Source organism: Carassius gibelio, chromosome A3, assembly GCF_023724105.1.
Source record: "Carassius gibelio isolate Cgi1373 ecotype wild population from Czech Republic chromosome A3, carGib1.2-hapl.c, whole genome shotgun sequence".
In the NCBI taxonomy this organism is placed as follows: Eukaryota; Metazoa; Chordata; class Actinopteri; order Cypriniformes; family Cyprinidae; genus Carassius; species Carassius gibelio.
This window is the reverse complement of record NC_068373.1, coordinates 33,503,383-33,519,967: the sequence shown is the minus strand read 5'-3', so window position 1 is coordinate 33,519,967 and position 16,585 is coordinate 33,503,383. Positions and strand designations below refer to the sequence as shown.

General features: G+C 43.5%; 1 protein-coding gene across 1 annotated transcript in view; it reads right to left on the bottom strand.

Annotated features, from left to right (window-relative positions):
• Nucleotides 1-4,798: 4,798 nt before the first annotated feature.
• The window catches only part of LOC127956219 (WW domain-binding protein 11), a 17,287-nt gene continuing 5,500 nt past the window's right edge, over nucleotides 4,799-16,585 (bottom strand). The window contains exons 7-12 of the mRNA XM_052554013.1: nucleotides 13,977-14,110; nucleotides 12,412-12,585; nucleotides 10,784-10,894; nucleotides 10,425-10,703; nucleotides 6,452-6,637; nucleotides 4,799-5,357 (exon numbers count right to left, since the gene is read on the bottom strand). Coding sequence (XP_052409973.1) covers nucleotides 4,861-5,357; nucleotides 6,452-6,637; nucleotides 10,425-10,703; nucleotides 10,784-10,894; nucleotides 12,412-12,585; nucleotides 13,977-14,110 — 1,381 coding nt within the window. The 3' untranslated portion in view covers nucleotides 4,799-4,860. The remainder of the gene's footprint in view (nucleotides 5,358-6,451; nucleotides 6,638-10,424; nucleotides 10,704-10,783; nucleotides 10,895-12,411; nucleotides 12,586-13,976; nucleotides 14,111-16,585) is intronic.

The following is a 16,585-nucleotide window of genomic DNA, read 5'->3' as shown; positions in this document are numbered from 1 at the left end:
AACAGAACATGAACATGAGTAAAGCAGCTGATGACACTGAACTGCAGCACGTGCCGGTTAGAGCGATTCTCGTTCTCGAGTCAAGAACCGGTTGCATCGGTTTTCGGATCATCAGTACACTCAACCGAGAATCGTTTCTGTCGGACGCGTCCGAATTGAGAACCGATGAACTGATGATACTGCGCACGTGTGATTCAGCGTGAAGCCAACTGACTCACAGCATGTCTGAACCGAAGGGATTCTTTTGGTGATTGATTCTGATTCTGCGCTAGTAATGTTATGAGCGCGGGTATTTCGAGGGCTTGGATGAAGGGCAATCTGGCGAAAAGTAAGTTCATTTAATAACAAATACATCGCAATAGATTATATTTAGTAAGTGGATCATGGTTTCTGCGCTGATGACACCTAATTTATTTACTTTAGATCTTCAAGACTTAAATCCTCATATGCACATTATTGCTGTTACTGTATTTAGGTGTTGTTGCAAAATTCAAATGTAAACTTTTCATGATTATGAGGGTTTTAACTGACTAAAGTTATGATTACTGACTTTATATATTTGAATGTTTGATCGCCAATGACGTCATTACGTAGAGCGTAAAAGAACCGCTGAACCTTTTTTTTTCAACCGGTTTATTGGATCGAACCGTCCGAAAGAACCGGTTCGCGGAAAAGAATCGAACTTCCCATCACTAGTTTCCACCAAAATTACCCGGAACATTTTTACCAGGAACTTTTTTTTCCAGGAACTTTTTCCCCCCAGACCTGTTGCTTTCTGCGTTTCAACCGAGGTGTAAAGTACCGGGAAGATTAGGCAAATAGACTGGTGGCGTAGGTCTGCGCGCGTTTCTCAAAACAAAGTACCGCTGATTAAAAAAAAAACTAAAGTACGCTGATTTTGGACGTGCATCCTCGGTAGTTAGTTCTGACTTTGTGCATTCCTCTCGGGAGTGTGATGTCCGCGACGATGCAAGTCCGGTAAATCTATAAACAGCAGCGTACTGGATAACTTCAGTCAGCTCGTCTTGGCTACTGCAATTTTCCTCTCTGTATATTTACAATAAAACGAAATAGGATATCAAATACCACTGCCTCCTTTGGTTATCATTTAAGCATAATAACAGCTGCAGAAATGTACTTAGTTCAGAGATATGTGTATATGCAGCCATTACAATGAAACGAAATATTATATAAATTTGCCTTTTTTATTTTCATTTTAACATATAGATCAATTGAATACAGACCAAAGAAAACCTGTTAGATTTACCCCGCAGCTGAATTATATTTTATGTTTAACCACTAAAGACACATCAGAGCCAGCGGCACATATCAGAAGGTCTATCCCAGGAGAGGCTGCTTCTCAGCGGATACATGAGGACTGAGCTCCCGCTGATCGAGTGGAGCTCACCGTCTACGAGATCGGCGAAACACATTTTTAAATAGGCGCTGTCTTTATAAATAAACCACAGATTTGAGTTTTAAACAACCACATTCTCACCTGAAATACTTTTAAAATTACATTTCATGACACAATAACAGTAATATTTGAAAATGATCCGAATAAATGATGTTTGAACTCAACCAATGCTGCGTGAACTCAACCAATCAGGATGATTAGCGCCAAAGTCCCGCCCCCGAAAGTTCCGGAACTTTGAAAAAGTACCACCTCGCCAGCAGGGACTTTCTGAGGGGCATTTTTTTACCCTGAACTTTATTTAGTTCCTGGTTCCTGCGGTGGAAACACACCGAGTACCAGCCCAAAGTCCCTAGTTCCTGGGTAAAGTTCCTGCGGTGGAAACGCGGCTTAACATACATTCAGTTTAACTGTGAAAAATAAGACAACAATTTAACATGAGTGTAACCGGGGGCATAACTGTCTATTAACAGCTGAAAAAGTGTAGATAATGTCAAATCTCCTGTAAATATAACATAAGACATTCACGGACGTTATATTAAAATTAACATTACCTCTTCCGTTCTGTAACGTTAAATGATGCTGTTAAGACCTCCGTGTCTGAGGCGAAAACCGCGTCTGTTTTAAAAATAAAATATAACGTTAAGCTCCTTTGTTCCAGCCTGTCATTAAACCTTCAGCCTTTCACACAACCGGGTAAACAATGAACGATAACTTTACATTTTGAATCTTTACTTACCATAGTCTTTCACTCGCTTCTCGCTTCTTTCACACTGAGAAAATGAGACGTATGATCTTAACGTGACGTGCGTGCTCTCCTTTACGTCCGCGGTCCCAATCCAGTCCCAGTGGGTTAATCTCCAGACCCATTTTCAGCCAAACTTGGGTTAAAACAACCCAAAGTCCTACCCAACGGTCCCAGCGTTTTTTTTAGAGTGTATGAATCATTAAGTAGGAATTAGGACTGTCAGTTTAATCTTAATAATTACATGCTTTTCTCATTACTTAATCTAATTAGTCACAAACAATTATTTATCAATTTTTGCTAAGAAAAAAAAACTCTAAATGCCCCAAATAAACATTTAAAAGATTAATTGTCCTTTAAGATAGTGACGTTAAATAGACAACACAAATAAAGTGGACTTTAAAAATGTTAACGTTGTATGTTTTAATTCTATAACTCTCCTCAACACATTCTTGTATTCTGTCTGAATATATTTCTAGCCTCTCCATCACATCTTTCTCTTCACAGGGAAACCATTTACTGAAGCTCTGTCATCACAGATGTTCATGACTTTCTTTCTTCACATGAACACAAGATAATATTTTTAGTTCATATAATGCAAAGGGACAGGAGCTCTTCAGAAACCAGACAAAGTCAACATGACGGTCTAGATTCAAATATTGGTATTTGTATTTTTCTTACATATGCGTTTCACTTAAAGAGTAACTAAACCCTTAACCAACTTTTTTTAGTTAATGATCTATAAGAATGGGGCTTTATAAGTGCTGTTCATTGATTCTAGTAACTTTTTTGACATTTGAGTATAAAGTGTTTTATTTCTACAATATATGGTGTAAAAACGTCTGAGTGCTGCCCTCTTCAGGTTGAACGGTGGCTACTGCAGTTGATTTTTCCTGTTGGATGTTTCAGTGGCAAGTGACGTAAGCAGTTTCCAGCTCACCACGCCCCTTGGTATGAGCTACCACGCCCCTGACAGTATAAAACCATCTTGTTCCATCAAAATCACTGTAGTGAGTCAGGAGTTGGAATTGCGAGTATTGAAAACGATCAGGATAGACTATTATAACATCTATTTAGCATATCAATTATATAGTTATTTAGATCTTCAAGTTAGCATAGATTTATCTGTATTTAGTACAGTGGTCAGGATGGTACGTATGTGTAGTGTTGCTGTAGTGTTGCTAGTTTCCCAGCAGACTTTAAAATTAGGCGCCAGTGATTGCATGCACTTGGCCTGGAAGACCGCGATTCCCGTCTAGAGCTGGAGTGTACAAACTGCATTTTACGCGGGATTGCTTCTCCAACGCAATGGAGGTGGAAATGGGCTTCTCCACACAGCTCGTGCTGAAAAGCGACGTGGTGCGGGGGTTAAGACCGCAGTTTGAGCCAGCGGCTCAATTGATATGAACAGACACCTCGACATCCTCCACTTCAGGTGAAGGTTGGGGAGAAAAGTCCTCTACTTCAAATGAACGCTCTGTTGCAAAGCTACTTGCGTCACTACAGTCACTCTCCATTTTAGCGACTCTGACAGCAGCTGTCAATCAATCCGTCACTGCGGGTCTCAGGTTCACGCCCCACGCACTCAGCCCCGCCCTCGGTTCATCCCCTCTAGGCTATGACCAGGGGTTTAGTTACTCTTTAATTATATACAACCAAAATACATCATTTTTCAATTATCAAACCACCTTTTAAGGGGTCATATGATGATGTTAAAAATAACATTATTTGTGACCCTGGACCACAAAACCAGTCATAAGGGGATTTTTTTTTTTAATACATCATGTGAAAGCTGAATAAATAAGCTTTCCATTGATCTATGGTTTATTAGGAAAATATTTGGCTGTAATCTCGAACCTGAGGGAGCAAAAAAATCAAGGAAATTACCTTTAATTCATTTTGTCCAAATGAAGTTCTTTGGACAAGCGTCGTCTCCCTGAAAATACCACAGCACAATCAAAGTTACTTCTTTCTTTGCGTGAACATCTGGGTGGAGTTATGCAAATCTTCCCACATTGTGACGTAGAGATGTGGTGTGTGTTAGAAGAGCCGCTTTAGGGGGATGTGGTTGACTGTTAACTTTTATAAAGAATATCTCTTTTGGTTTGAGACTTAAATCTTCATAAGGCTGTAGTCTGGAACTCGAGACATTTTTCTATCGTCTCGGACTCGTTGGTGTTAGCACTCGGACTTGGTCATTAGACTCCATGTTCTTGTTGGTCTCGACCGAGTCCAGCAATATGCTTTTATCTCCTAAAACAAAACCACCTGTGCATGTCTCAAATGCATGATTCCACCACAGTGTGATGGGTTACTTCTGAAGATCTAATTATTCTAATTCTATTCTTAAAAAAATTCTAACTACCTTTCTAATCTTTTTATATTTTCTTTTCTTTTCATTTATTATGCAGTTGTATGTGTATGTGTGTGTGTGTCTGTGTTAACCTAACTGAGACTTGTTATAGCACTTATATATCATTGCTCTTTTTGTTGTTTTTGATTGCTTCCACTGTCTTCGTCTGTAAATCGCTTTGGATAAAAGCATCTGCTAAATGAATAAATGAATAAATGTAATGTAAATGTAAGATCTGTGAAGCGCTGGCTGTAAAGACAGACTAACAGACTGAAGAGCAGCAGAGTTTGACATCTAGCGTTTATTCACATCTAAAGATAAAACACAATCTGGCGAATGTGCAGGAGCTCACAGCAGCCCCTCCATCTCTCGCATGAAGGCCTCGTACATCTGGTCCTTGGTCTTGATGCCAGGCGGCGCGGCTCCGGGAGGCTGCAGGGGTCTGGCCGCAGCTGCTGGTTTGGGCGGCTCCTCGTCTCTGCGGCCCGGGGCCCGGTCCCTGCGCACACGGAGCGCTGTGGGCACGAAACGCGTCACCTCCGTCTTGGGGTTGATGATCTGAGGCTTGGCTGAGATGGTGGCTCCACCTGGTGGGGCAGAGGACGCCCCGGGGCCCGAGACTGTGGCCCGCTTCTCGATGGTGGCCGTGGTGCCAGGGGGCGGTGGCATCTGGTGGGCGGAGCCTCGGGCAGGCGGGGCCAGAGGGGTGGAGTCACTGGAGGAGCCCGTCGCCGCGGGCGACTTCTGTCGGATGCTGGGCGGAGCGCTGAGCACGTTGGGATTGAGCGGAGGCGGGAACATAGAGAGGGGCGGAGCCATACGGGGCGGAGGGGGCGGGGGCATTCCTGCAAATCAACACAAAACACACAAACCGTGTTAAGAGTTAGTTTAGAGTTTTGCTCCTTCTGATCGGAAAGTATTACGTTGGGCTGGGATAAACAATTATTTTTTAAACGATTAATCTAGCGATTACTTTTTTCAATGCATCGATTAATCTAACGATTAATTTTTCCAGACCGATTCGATTTCGATTATCTCCCCATTAATTGACTACTAACAATTTATACATGTTGATTTACATATCTGAATGAAAAAAACTAATTCCTTAACATTGCAATATGTTTATTGCTCTTAAAATTACAAAATAAAAGACTGACTAAGAATGCATTACTTTGCACTTGTATAGAGATAGCATTCAATAAAACCTTGAAGCCTTGAAAACACATAGCTTACTGAAACAAGCTTACTGAACACATAGGGACTAGCTTACTGAAAAAAAGTTCTTCTTTCAGATGAAAATAACAACAACTTGATGTCTAGCATTCAATAAAAAAGGTCACCCCATAATACTTGTTTAGAGCAATTGAAAGAATACAGTAACCAATGTAAACTTGAGGGCTTTGAGCTAATACAGAGTGTGCTTTTCCAAAAAAAAAAAAAATAAATAAATAAAAATTAACAGTGGGAGGCAGCAGCCTGTCATGGAGAGAAAAAAAATCTCGACAATGCTCCACATGAAACTTTGGCTTTCCGCCCTTTTTCTATCGTGTTTAATGATTTTGGTTAATATGCACAAGGGAGAGAGAGAGAGCAAGAAGCGCTCGTGTTGTTTGAAGACTGTGAGTGTGCGTGCAGCCAGGGATCTCTCTTTCGTACGCGCCCTACTAGTACGGTCTATCTCCCCGCTATCTTTATTTTTCTTTCACCACCGCCCTACACCAACCCTACCCCTAAACCTAACCCTCACAGGAAACTTTCTGCATTTTTAGATTTTCAAGAAACTTCATTCTGTGTAATTTATTAGCTTGTTTACCCGTGGGGACCTCAATTTAGGTCCCCACCGTGACACGAGTCCCCATGAGTCTGTGTGTATTCAGGTTTAAGTCCCCACCAGAATAGAAAAACAAGTACACTCTCTCTCTCTCACACACACACACACCTGGGGGGGCCGGAGGCGGCAGGCGTGGTGGGGGTCCTCTGGGGGGGGGTCCTGGGGGCAGACCCGGGGGGGGTCCGGGCGGGGGTCCAGGTGGGCGTCCCGGTGGGGGCCCCGGGGGCAGCATGCGTGGTATGGGGCCCCTGAGGGCCGCAGGGAGTCCAGGGGGTCTCAGGAACGGAGGAGCACCTGTGTATGATAAAACCCAGCATCAGCAAACATCTCACCACAATCATCTCAACTTCTGAACCCAAACAACCACCAAACACGTCACATGACTCTTCAGAACGGGCCACGGAAAAATAAAGAGGTGTTTGGATGTAATTATTTTTAAATGACACTGATTCAATATCAATTTTCAAAAGCCATGAATACATATTTTCCGGTGTTTATTTCAGCAAACATTTGAAAGAAGATCTGATTAATGAGAATCATTAGTCTTCTCCACCAGATATCACCTTCTTATCATGACGGAGACACTGTTGACAAGAACCAACAACAAAGCTCGATTTGAAACGCTCAGGAAAATTCTATAGTAATGCTACAAATCTGTGGAAGCATTTGACAATCTCCACAATGAATGAATGAATGAATGAATGAATGAATGAATGATGGATGGATGTTCCTGTTTACACAGGCGCAGACGAGGCTCAGGTGTTTTCAGCCTCTGTCGTCACACTATGATGATGATATGATGAATACACACATTTCTTCCCCAGCTGCTCCGAGAGTCACTTCTTTAGCATTTGATCATTTAATTTGACAAAACTACTGTCAGATCATACACACAGCTGCAAGTTCCTTATGGCAACCGGTCAGAATAAAGGTTTATTTTAATGTGACGGAACTGTCAAAACATTAATAATATTTAGCAGTCTTAAAGGGTCCTATTATGCTTTTCCCTTTTTGAATTTTAGTCAGTGTGTAGTGTGTATGTCTGAGAATACAATGATCTACAAAGTTACAAATCTCAACGTCCACTCCAAAGGGAGATTTTTCACTACTCTTTGAATTTCTGAATTCTTTTAAAATAAACAATACAGATTACCGTTGCACGTATCTGTATATATTAAATGCAGTTATTTGTGTGTGCCGGCTCGACAATGTGGTGTCTATCAGCCATCGGCCCAACATCTAATATGTCTCACAATACCGGTGCGTGCAGAGTCTCTAGTTCAGTATCCTCAGGCTCTGAAACCAGCACAAACTGGTGTGGAAATACTGATACCTGCTCTGGCAGGGGGCGGGGCAGTACTGAAACACCTCGCTGTTCACCAATCACAACGCACTGGGACAGCTAACCAATCACATCACACTCAGAAGGTGGGCCTTCATCAAACCCAGATCTAATCCAGCGGTTTGTGTCCGGCTGGGGAGAAAGGTATTGTAATAATGTAAATTATGTGTAAAATAATGTGTTTTTCAAACCACTTAGCATATGAGAACATGTTCTAGTACACCACCAAAACAAAATCAAGACTTTGTTAAAGAACATATAAGGAACATTTTAAGACTCAATGTAACAACAATGCTACTACTATAACTAATGAATATTAATAATTACCTGTTGTCTTCTTTTTAATTTAAACAGTAAACCTCTGTTGTACAGCACTTTGTTTGCCAAAAATAAAAAGGCTTTTCATTTGATTACCAGGAAAATTAAGAACATTTTATATGGCCCTATTATAGTTTTAAAAAGCCTGTTGCTCTTAATTTCTTATAATAAATTTATAATTTGTAAACTGATGAAACGTCCATAGAATATGTTTTAAAACGATGATCACTGAATGTATTGTTGATTCACTTCGAAGCAGACTTCATGGATGAACTGATGAAGGTTTCACTCCTCACAGGATTCAGCAGGAATCTACACATTATACACACACCTGGACACTTCACTCAGCAACTACAGAACCAATGCAAGTAACCGCTGCTGAACTCTTTAGATGCGCTTCTAAGCTTTCAGCCCTTTTAATGAAGATGATGAGATTATTTGATGGTTCTTAAAGGGATAGTTCACCCAGTAATCATAATTATGTTATTAATAACTCTCCCTCATGTTGTTTCAAACCCGTGAAACCTCTGTTTATCTTCTGAACACAGTTTAAGATATTTTAGATTTAGTCCGAGAGCTCTCAGTCCCTCCATTGAAGCTGTGTGTACGGTCTACTGTCCATGTCCAGAAAGGTAAGAAAAACATCATCAAAGTAGTCCATGTGACATCAGAGGGTCTGTTAGAATTTTTTGAAGCATCGAAAATACATTTTGCAGATTTACATTTTATGTAGATTTGGTGGATTCTGTGTAGTGTTTTTTGGTCCAATAATTAATATCTGTCTTATCCGAATTTAATTGGAGAAAATTATTTGTCATCCAATCTTTTACATTTTTAACACACTCTGTTAGCTTAGATAATTGGGAAGTTTCATCTGGTCTCGTTGAGATATATAGCTGAGTATCATCAGCATAACAGTGGAAGCTAATTCCGTATTTTCTAATAATATTACCAAGGGGCAACATGTATATTGAAAATAGAAGGGGACCTAGGACGGATCCCTGTGGCACTCCATATTTTACTGATGATAAATGAGATGACTCCCCATTTAAATAAACAAAATGGTAGCGATCGGACAGGTAGGATCTAAACCATCTTAGAGCCTGCCCTTGAATACCTGTATAGTTTTGTAATCGATCTATGAGTATGTCATGATCTATGGTGTCGAACGCAGCATTAAGATCAAGTAAGACTAGAAATGAGAGCCTTGGTCTGACGCAAGGAGCAGGTCATTTGTAATTTTAACAAGTGTTTTTCAAATAAATGCTTTTCTTTTGAGCTTTCTATTCATCTGTGAATCCTGAGAAATAAAATGTATCACAGTTTCCACAGAAATATTGTGCAGCACAACTGTGTTCAACACTGATAATAATGAGAAATGTTTCTTGAGCAGCAAATCAACATATTTTCATGATTTCTGAAGATCATGTGACACTGAAGAGTAATGATGCTGAAAATACAGCTGCACATCACAGAAATACATTACACTTTAACAGAGATTCACACAGAAAGTAGATGATTTAAAGTTCTAGTAATATTTAATGAATTTTTACTTTATTTATGACCAAATTAATGCCGCCTTGATGAGCAGAAGATACCCTTTCAAAAATATTAATCTTAGTTATTCCAAGCTTTTGGCAAGTAATGTAATTTCTAATATAATTATTAAGATCATCTGCTGGTAGCAGTGACAGAAATCTTTACATCTTGAGCGAGTCAGTAATGTGAGCACTCGCTCATGAACACAGCCGCAGATCATTTCATGCTTGTAAGAGCCTCAAAGAATCCAGCTCTGAAACACTTGCACATTAATGAGTTGTGTAGAGAAATGTTTGGCTCAGAGAACATGCTTGAGTCCTGCACGTCACTAGCACTTGGCCTCACACACACACACACACACACACACACAGGTAGTGGAGCACAGTTCCACTTTAAGAAACTGGGCCGACCCAAATGGGCCCAACTCCCGCCTCTGGTCTCTGTTGCACCCCACAAACTCTGGATCGTCCAACCTACATATCACATGGACTACTTTGATGATGTTTTTCTTACCTTTCTGGACATGGACAGTAGACCGTACACACAGCTTCAATGGAGGGACTGAGAGCTCTCGGACTAAATCTAAAATAACTTAAACTGTGTTCTGAAGATAAACAGAGGTCTTACGGGGTTGGAACCACCTCCAGACAAAAAAATCGTTTATTAATGTTGTAATGCTACAAGCAATTCCTGAAGATGAATGTAGTTAGTTGAAAGCTTATGAATCGAGATTCAGATCGAGAGCTTATGAATGGAAATCAAAATGGGACATCTGAATCACTTTCAGTGAAAAATCTTGTGCTTAACTAATGACTCTGGTATGACTGCTGCTCTTCAGCATCATCTGTATGATAACGATGATAACGATGATGAATGACGCACCGGGAGGAGGTCCTGGGGGCGGGCCTGACGGCGGTCCTGGCGGCCTCATTGGAGGAGCAGGAGGCGGTCCTAAAGGAGGAGGCCCTGTGATTGGTGGAGCCTGCATGTGTGGAGGAGGCTGCTGCTGTGCTGCCATTGGTGCAGATGGAACAGGAAGTCTGGGATTGACCAATGACTGAGTGGCTTCAGTGGAGACCTGATCCTCAGCATCCGACTCCTCTGAGTCTGTGTACTCCTCTTCATCCTCTTCCTCCTCCTCATCCTCTGGGATAGACTGACCTGCACAAACACACACATAAGTCAGCATCTAAAGCTGTGTTGTTTAAAGTGTTAAGGGTAACGATGATGAGATCGCACACCTGCCATCCGGAGCATCATAGCCTGCAGTGGTGTGATGCTCTTCGTCGTCTTCACCCTCCTCTTCCTCTTCTCTTTGAGTGGCGGCATGTCAGCGAATCGCACGCTGCGACCTAAGTGAAGAGAACAAACACGTCAAACCTTCATTCCTACAGCTGCGTCACCTGACCTCCAAACTGCTGAAGCATTTCCTTCAGAAGATGTGAAAAAACCACTCCACACATGTGCAAAAACCTCTTGGATTCAAAGCCTCCTTAAGATAGAAACATGTGAATGTACAACAGCACAAATTTACAAGGCTAAACCTAGTACCTAACCTGCAAGGTAATGTTTTTCTTCTGACGTTTTACACTATATGAAGGAATGACCATTTAATTTTAAACTCCTTTTTTTGTGTGTGTGAATTTCTGATAATGTGTCTGTTGCTCCCTCCCTTGATCTAAACAAAACATGAAAAAAAAAACAATTGTTTGCGAATGGAATCCTGCAATATCATTATGCAGCTCACATGGTGCACGAATGTAAGAGTGTGGAAAGTCACTGTAGTGTAAACACTAGCACTTCTGCTCAATGTTAACCTGACTAGACATGTTCCGGTATTCGGTAATATCACGGTAATTAATATGCACGATATTGTTATCGTGGGCACTTCTAAATACTATGAATAATTATATATTACAAATTATTCAGAATCTGGAATGCATTTCAAGAATTCTATTCCCATCAGCTGGTCAAAATGCACAACACTGCTGTATGCTGCTTGAGAGAGCATGTGTGCACTGACATAAACAAGCAGCATGAGAAGCACATGAGGAACACTTGAGAGACTCGCTGAATGAACGCACATTCACTCTCTGACAGCAGATGGCGCTAAACTGCAGCCCTTACTCTGGAATCCCCACAAATAAAGCAGCTGCATTACTTTCTAAAACATATTTAAATAGCCATTCAGATTTGTGGCTTTGCAATGGTGTTCATCACAGCCAAATACTTAAATAGTTAGACTTAATAAGCTATTTATTTTCAAACTTTTATTTATCCATTTTAATCTGGACTACAACATGCTCTAGATTAGATTCTTTATTGTTAATTAACACTTTCCATTAGGGCTTCATTAGTTAACATTAGTTAATTCATTAGTTAAACTGCTAACGAGAAATTCTTCGGAACATTCATTAATCTTAGGTATTCCAATATTTAATAACGTGTTGTCAAAATCAAAAGTTGGAACTGTTACTTAATGAGCTACATGGACTAGTTAAAGACTTCATAATCTTTGTAAAAAAAAAAAAAAGACAATTCCGTAACAAATGTAGCTATTGCTCATAGAGAATGTTAATGGTTAACTAATGAGGTCTTATTGTAAAGTGATGCCTATGGGTCTTTATAATTATTTTGCACTTAAATCTGAGTGAAACCTTAAACTTTATATATTTTCTGTATTGCTTTATTGTATGTAAATGTTCAGTTATTTTTGTTATAAAAATGTTATTTAACCTGTTATACTGTATTATGACCCCTTTTTGAAACTAAATTTCAATCCCGTGATAATACCAAATACTGTGTTAAAAACATGAGCAATTAATCGCAACAGGAAAATGAGACCGGCTTATCCCTACTGACAACATACCTGTGTGTTTATCCTCGTCCCTGTCATCATGGCGATCTGATGTCATTCTGCCATCAGCATCAGCATCATCTCTTTCTGCGTCGCTGTCGTCCTGTGAGTCACTGTCATCATCTGCCTCGCTGTCGCTGTCTCGCCCTCCGGTGTCCATCATCTCGGAGTCTGAACCGCCGCCCTCTGACAGGAGACAAACAGCAGGATGTTATTTTTGAAACAATGTAAAACATGTTCAAAAAACAAGATCAAAAAATGGTGCCGGGTGCGGAGGATGTCAATGGTAACGGTGCGCCGGGTGCCAGCAGTAAAGGTGCGCCGGGTGTCAGCGTAACCGTGCGCCGGGTGTCAGCGTAACCGTGCGCCGGATGTCAGCGTAACCGTGCGCCGGGTGTCAGCGTAACCGTGCGCCGGGTGTCAGCGTAACCGTGTGCCGTGTGTCAGCGTAACCGTGTGCCGGGTGTCAGCGTAACCGTGCGGCGGGTGTCAGCGTAACCGTGCGGCGGGTGTCAGCGTAACCGTGTGCCGGGTGTCAGCGTAACCGTGCGCCGGGTGTCAGCGTAACCGTGCGCCGGGTGTCAGCGTAACCGTGCGCCGGGTGTCAGCGTAACCGTGCGCCGGGTGTCAGCGTAACCGTGCGCCGGGTGTCAGCGTAACCGTGCGCCGGGTGTCAGCGTAACCGTGCGCCGGGTGTCAGCGTAACCGTGCCCGCGTGTCAGCGTAACCGTGCCCGCGTGTCAGCGTAACCGTGCCCGCGTGTCAGCGTAACCGTGCCCGCGTGTCAGCGTAACCGTGCCCGCGTGTCAGCGTAACCGTGCCCGCGTGTCAGCGTAACCGTGCCCGCGTGTCAGCGTAACCGTGCCCGCGTGTCAGCGTAACCGTGCCCGCGTGTCAGCGTAACCGTGCCCGCGTGTCAGCGTAACTGTGTGCCGGGTGTCAGCGTAAAGGTGCGCGGGGTGTCAGCGGTAAAGGTGCACCGGGTGTCAGCGTAACCGTGCGCCGGGTGTCAGCGTAACCGTGCGCCGGGTGTCAGCGTAACCGTGCGCCGGGTGTCAGCGTAACCGTGCGCCGGGTGTCAGCGTTACCGTGCGCCGGGTGTCAGCAGTAAAGGTGCGCCGGGTGTCAGCGTAACTGTGCGCCGGGTGTCAGCGTAACCGTGCGCCGGGTGTCAGCGTTACCGTGCGCCGGGTGTCAGCGGTAAAGGTGCGCCGGGTGTCAGCGGTAAAGGTGCGCCGGGTGTCAGAGTAACTCTGCGGCCGGTGTCAGCGTACCTGTGCGGCGGGTGTTAGCGTAACTGTGTGCCGGGTGTCAGCGTAAAGGTGCGCGGGGTGTCAGCGGTAAAGGTGCACCGGGTGTCAGCGTAACCGTGCGCCGGGTGTCAGCGTAACCGTGCGCCGGGTGTCAGCGTTACCGTGCGCCGGGTGTCAGCGGTAAAGGTGCGCCGGGTGTCAGCGTAACTGTGCGCCGGGTGTCAGCGTAACTGTGCGCCGGGTGTCAGCGGTAAAGGTGCGCCGGGTGTCAGCGGTAAAGGTGCGCCGGGTGTCAGAGTAACTCTGCGGCCGGTGTCAGCGTACCTGTGCGGCGGGTGTTAGCGTACAGCTGCAGGACCTGTGGTGGAGGTGGCCCCGGCGGGGGTCCCGGGGGTTTGCGTCCCGGTGGCAGGCGAGGGACTCCAGCTAGAGCAGCCGCTGACAGTGTTGAGCCCTTCCTGAAACACACAAGTGAACACACATTGACAGTCTCTCCTGGGCTAGGGTTCTCTGACCAAACATAGCGACTGACACACTGAACACATGCACTCATTCTCAGGTTACGGAATATGTGAATAAGGTTAGAGTTCATATAAACTGTGCGTGGCCTAATGGTTAGAGAGTCGGACTCCCAATCGAAAGGTTGTGAGTTCGAGTCCCGGGCCGGCAGGAATTGTGGGTGGGGTTAGTGCATGTACAGTTCTCTCTCCACCTTCAATACCACGACTGAGGTGCCCTTGAACAAGGCACCGAACCCCAAACTGCTCCCTGGGCGCCGCAGCATAAATGGCTGCCCACTGCTCCGGGTGTGTGTTCACTGTGTGTGTGTGTGTGTGTGTGTGTGTGTGTGTGTTCACTGCTCTGTGTGTGTGCACTTCGGATGGGTTAAATGCAGAGCACAAATTCTAAGTCTGGGTCACCATACTTGGCTGAATGTCACGTCACTTTCACTTTTTTTCACTTTCAACTTAAGGATAAGAATCTGAGACCGGAATGCATTCATTGACAGCTGAGTAATGTTAAACAACAGTGCAGTGCATTATACTCACAGTCTCGTTTCATTCCGGTCAAAAAAAAAAACTTTAAAGAAAAAGAGTTTGTGCTAACAAATTCCTGCTTCATACAGAACAGCAAACTCTCATTAATGATCTCCAGTAGAGCTGTTGAGAGATTAGCCATGAGATGGAAACTTTAATGATGGTTATTATTTATGTAAGATTGCATTTACATTTAATCATTTAGCAGACACTTTTATCTAAAGCGACATACAAATGAGAACAATAGAAGCAGTCAGCCCAACAAGAGAACAACAACAGTGTACAAGTGCCATGACAAGTCTCCGTTAGTCTGGTATAGAACACATAGCCAGGTTATTTTTTTTTATTAAATGAAAAAGACAAGAAAAGGAAAAGTGCTAGTGTTAGTTGGTTAAGTGCTGTCGAAAAAGATGAACCTTTAGATGTTTCTTGAAAATGAGTAAAGACTCAGCTGTACGAATTGAGATTGGGAGGTCATTCCAGTAGCTGGCCACAGTCCAGGAGAAGGACCGTGAGAGTGATTGTGAACTTCTTTGGGATGGCACCACAAGGCGTTGTTCACTTGCAGAGCACAAACTTCTGGAGGGCACATAAGATTTAACCAGTGAGTTTAGGTAAGTTGGTGCCGTGCCAGTGGTCGTCTTGTAGGCAAGCATCAGTACCTTGAATTTGATGCGAGTGACTACTGGTAGCCAGTGTAACCTGATGAGGAGAGGAGTAACGTGAGCTTTTTTTGGCTCATTGAAGACAACCCTCGCTGCTGCATTCTGGATCATTTGCAGAGGCTTGACAGTACATGCAGGAAGAGCCAGGAGAGCATTACAATAGTCCAGTCTGGAGAGAACAAGAGCTTGGACAAGAAGTTGGGTTGCTTGCTCTGACAGGAAGGGTCTAATCTTCCTAATGTTGTATAAGGCAAACCTGCAGGACCGGGTCGTTGTAGCAGTGTGGTCAGTGAAGCTTAACTGATGATCCATCATAACTCCTAGGTTTCTGTCTGTCCTGGAAGGAGTTATGGTTGACGAGCCCAGCTATATAGAGAAGTTGTGATTAATCAATGGGTTAGCTGGAATCACCAGTAGTTCAGTCTTTGGAAGGTTAAGCTGAAGGTGATGGTCATTCATCCAGCTAGAGATGTCACTCAGACAGGCTGAAATACGAGCAGCTACCGTCGGGTCATCAGGCTGGAATGAGAAGTAGAGTTGGGTGTCATCAGCATAGCAGTGATAAGAAAAGCCATGCTTCTGAATGACAGATCCTAAAGATGTCATGTAGATGGAGAAGAGAAGTGGTCCAAGTACTGAGCCTTGAGGAACCCCAGTAGCAAGGTGGTGTGACTTTGAAACATCTAGGGGTGCTCCGATCACGATCGGCCGATCGTTAATGCGCATCTTGTCAGTAAAACCGGTTCTCTAATCAGCCGTTAATTCCATCAGGTGCGTGATTTCACACAGAGCAGCTGTTACTACACAGAGCCGTTGTTAACTGAGAAGATGCACCAAAAAACGCTGAAAATGAAGTGGATTTGCGCATCTTCTCTATTAACAATGGATTAAGAAGAGAAGAGAAAGTCTTGAAGAGTGTCCGAGCGTCACAGCAGCTGTTAATTTTGTTGTGGTAGTAGGATGTTTTAGCAGTGAAGACATTTGCAGAGAAGGAACAGAGGAGAGACTGATACACACTAAGGTCGGTAGAGTTTCTTGATTTCTCCCATTTCCTCTCTGCATTACTCTCTCTGGAGTTTAGAGCGATGTTCATGGAGAACCTCGGACAGCCAGGGGGCAGATGGGGGGGGGGGGTGCGTGCTGGTCTAGACAACAGTTGTCCAAGCAAGATGTTAAAGTGGAGCAAAGAGTGTCCATAGCACTGTTCGTGTCCAGAGCAGAGAACTGAGAA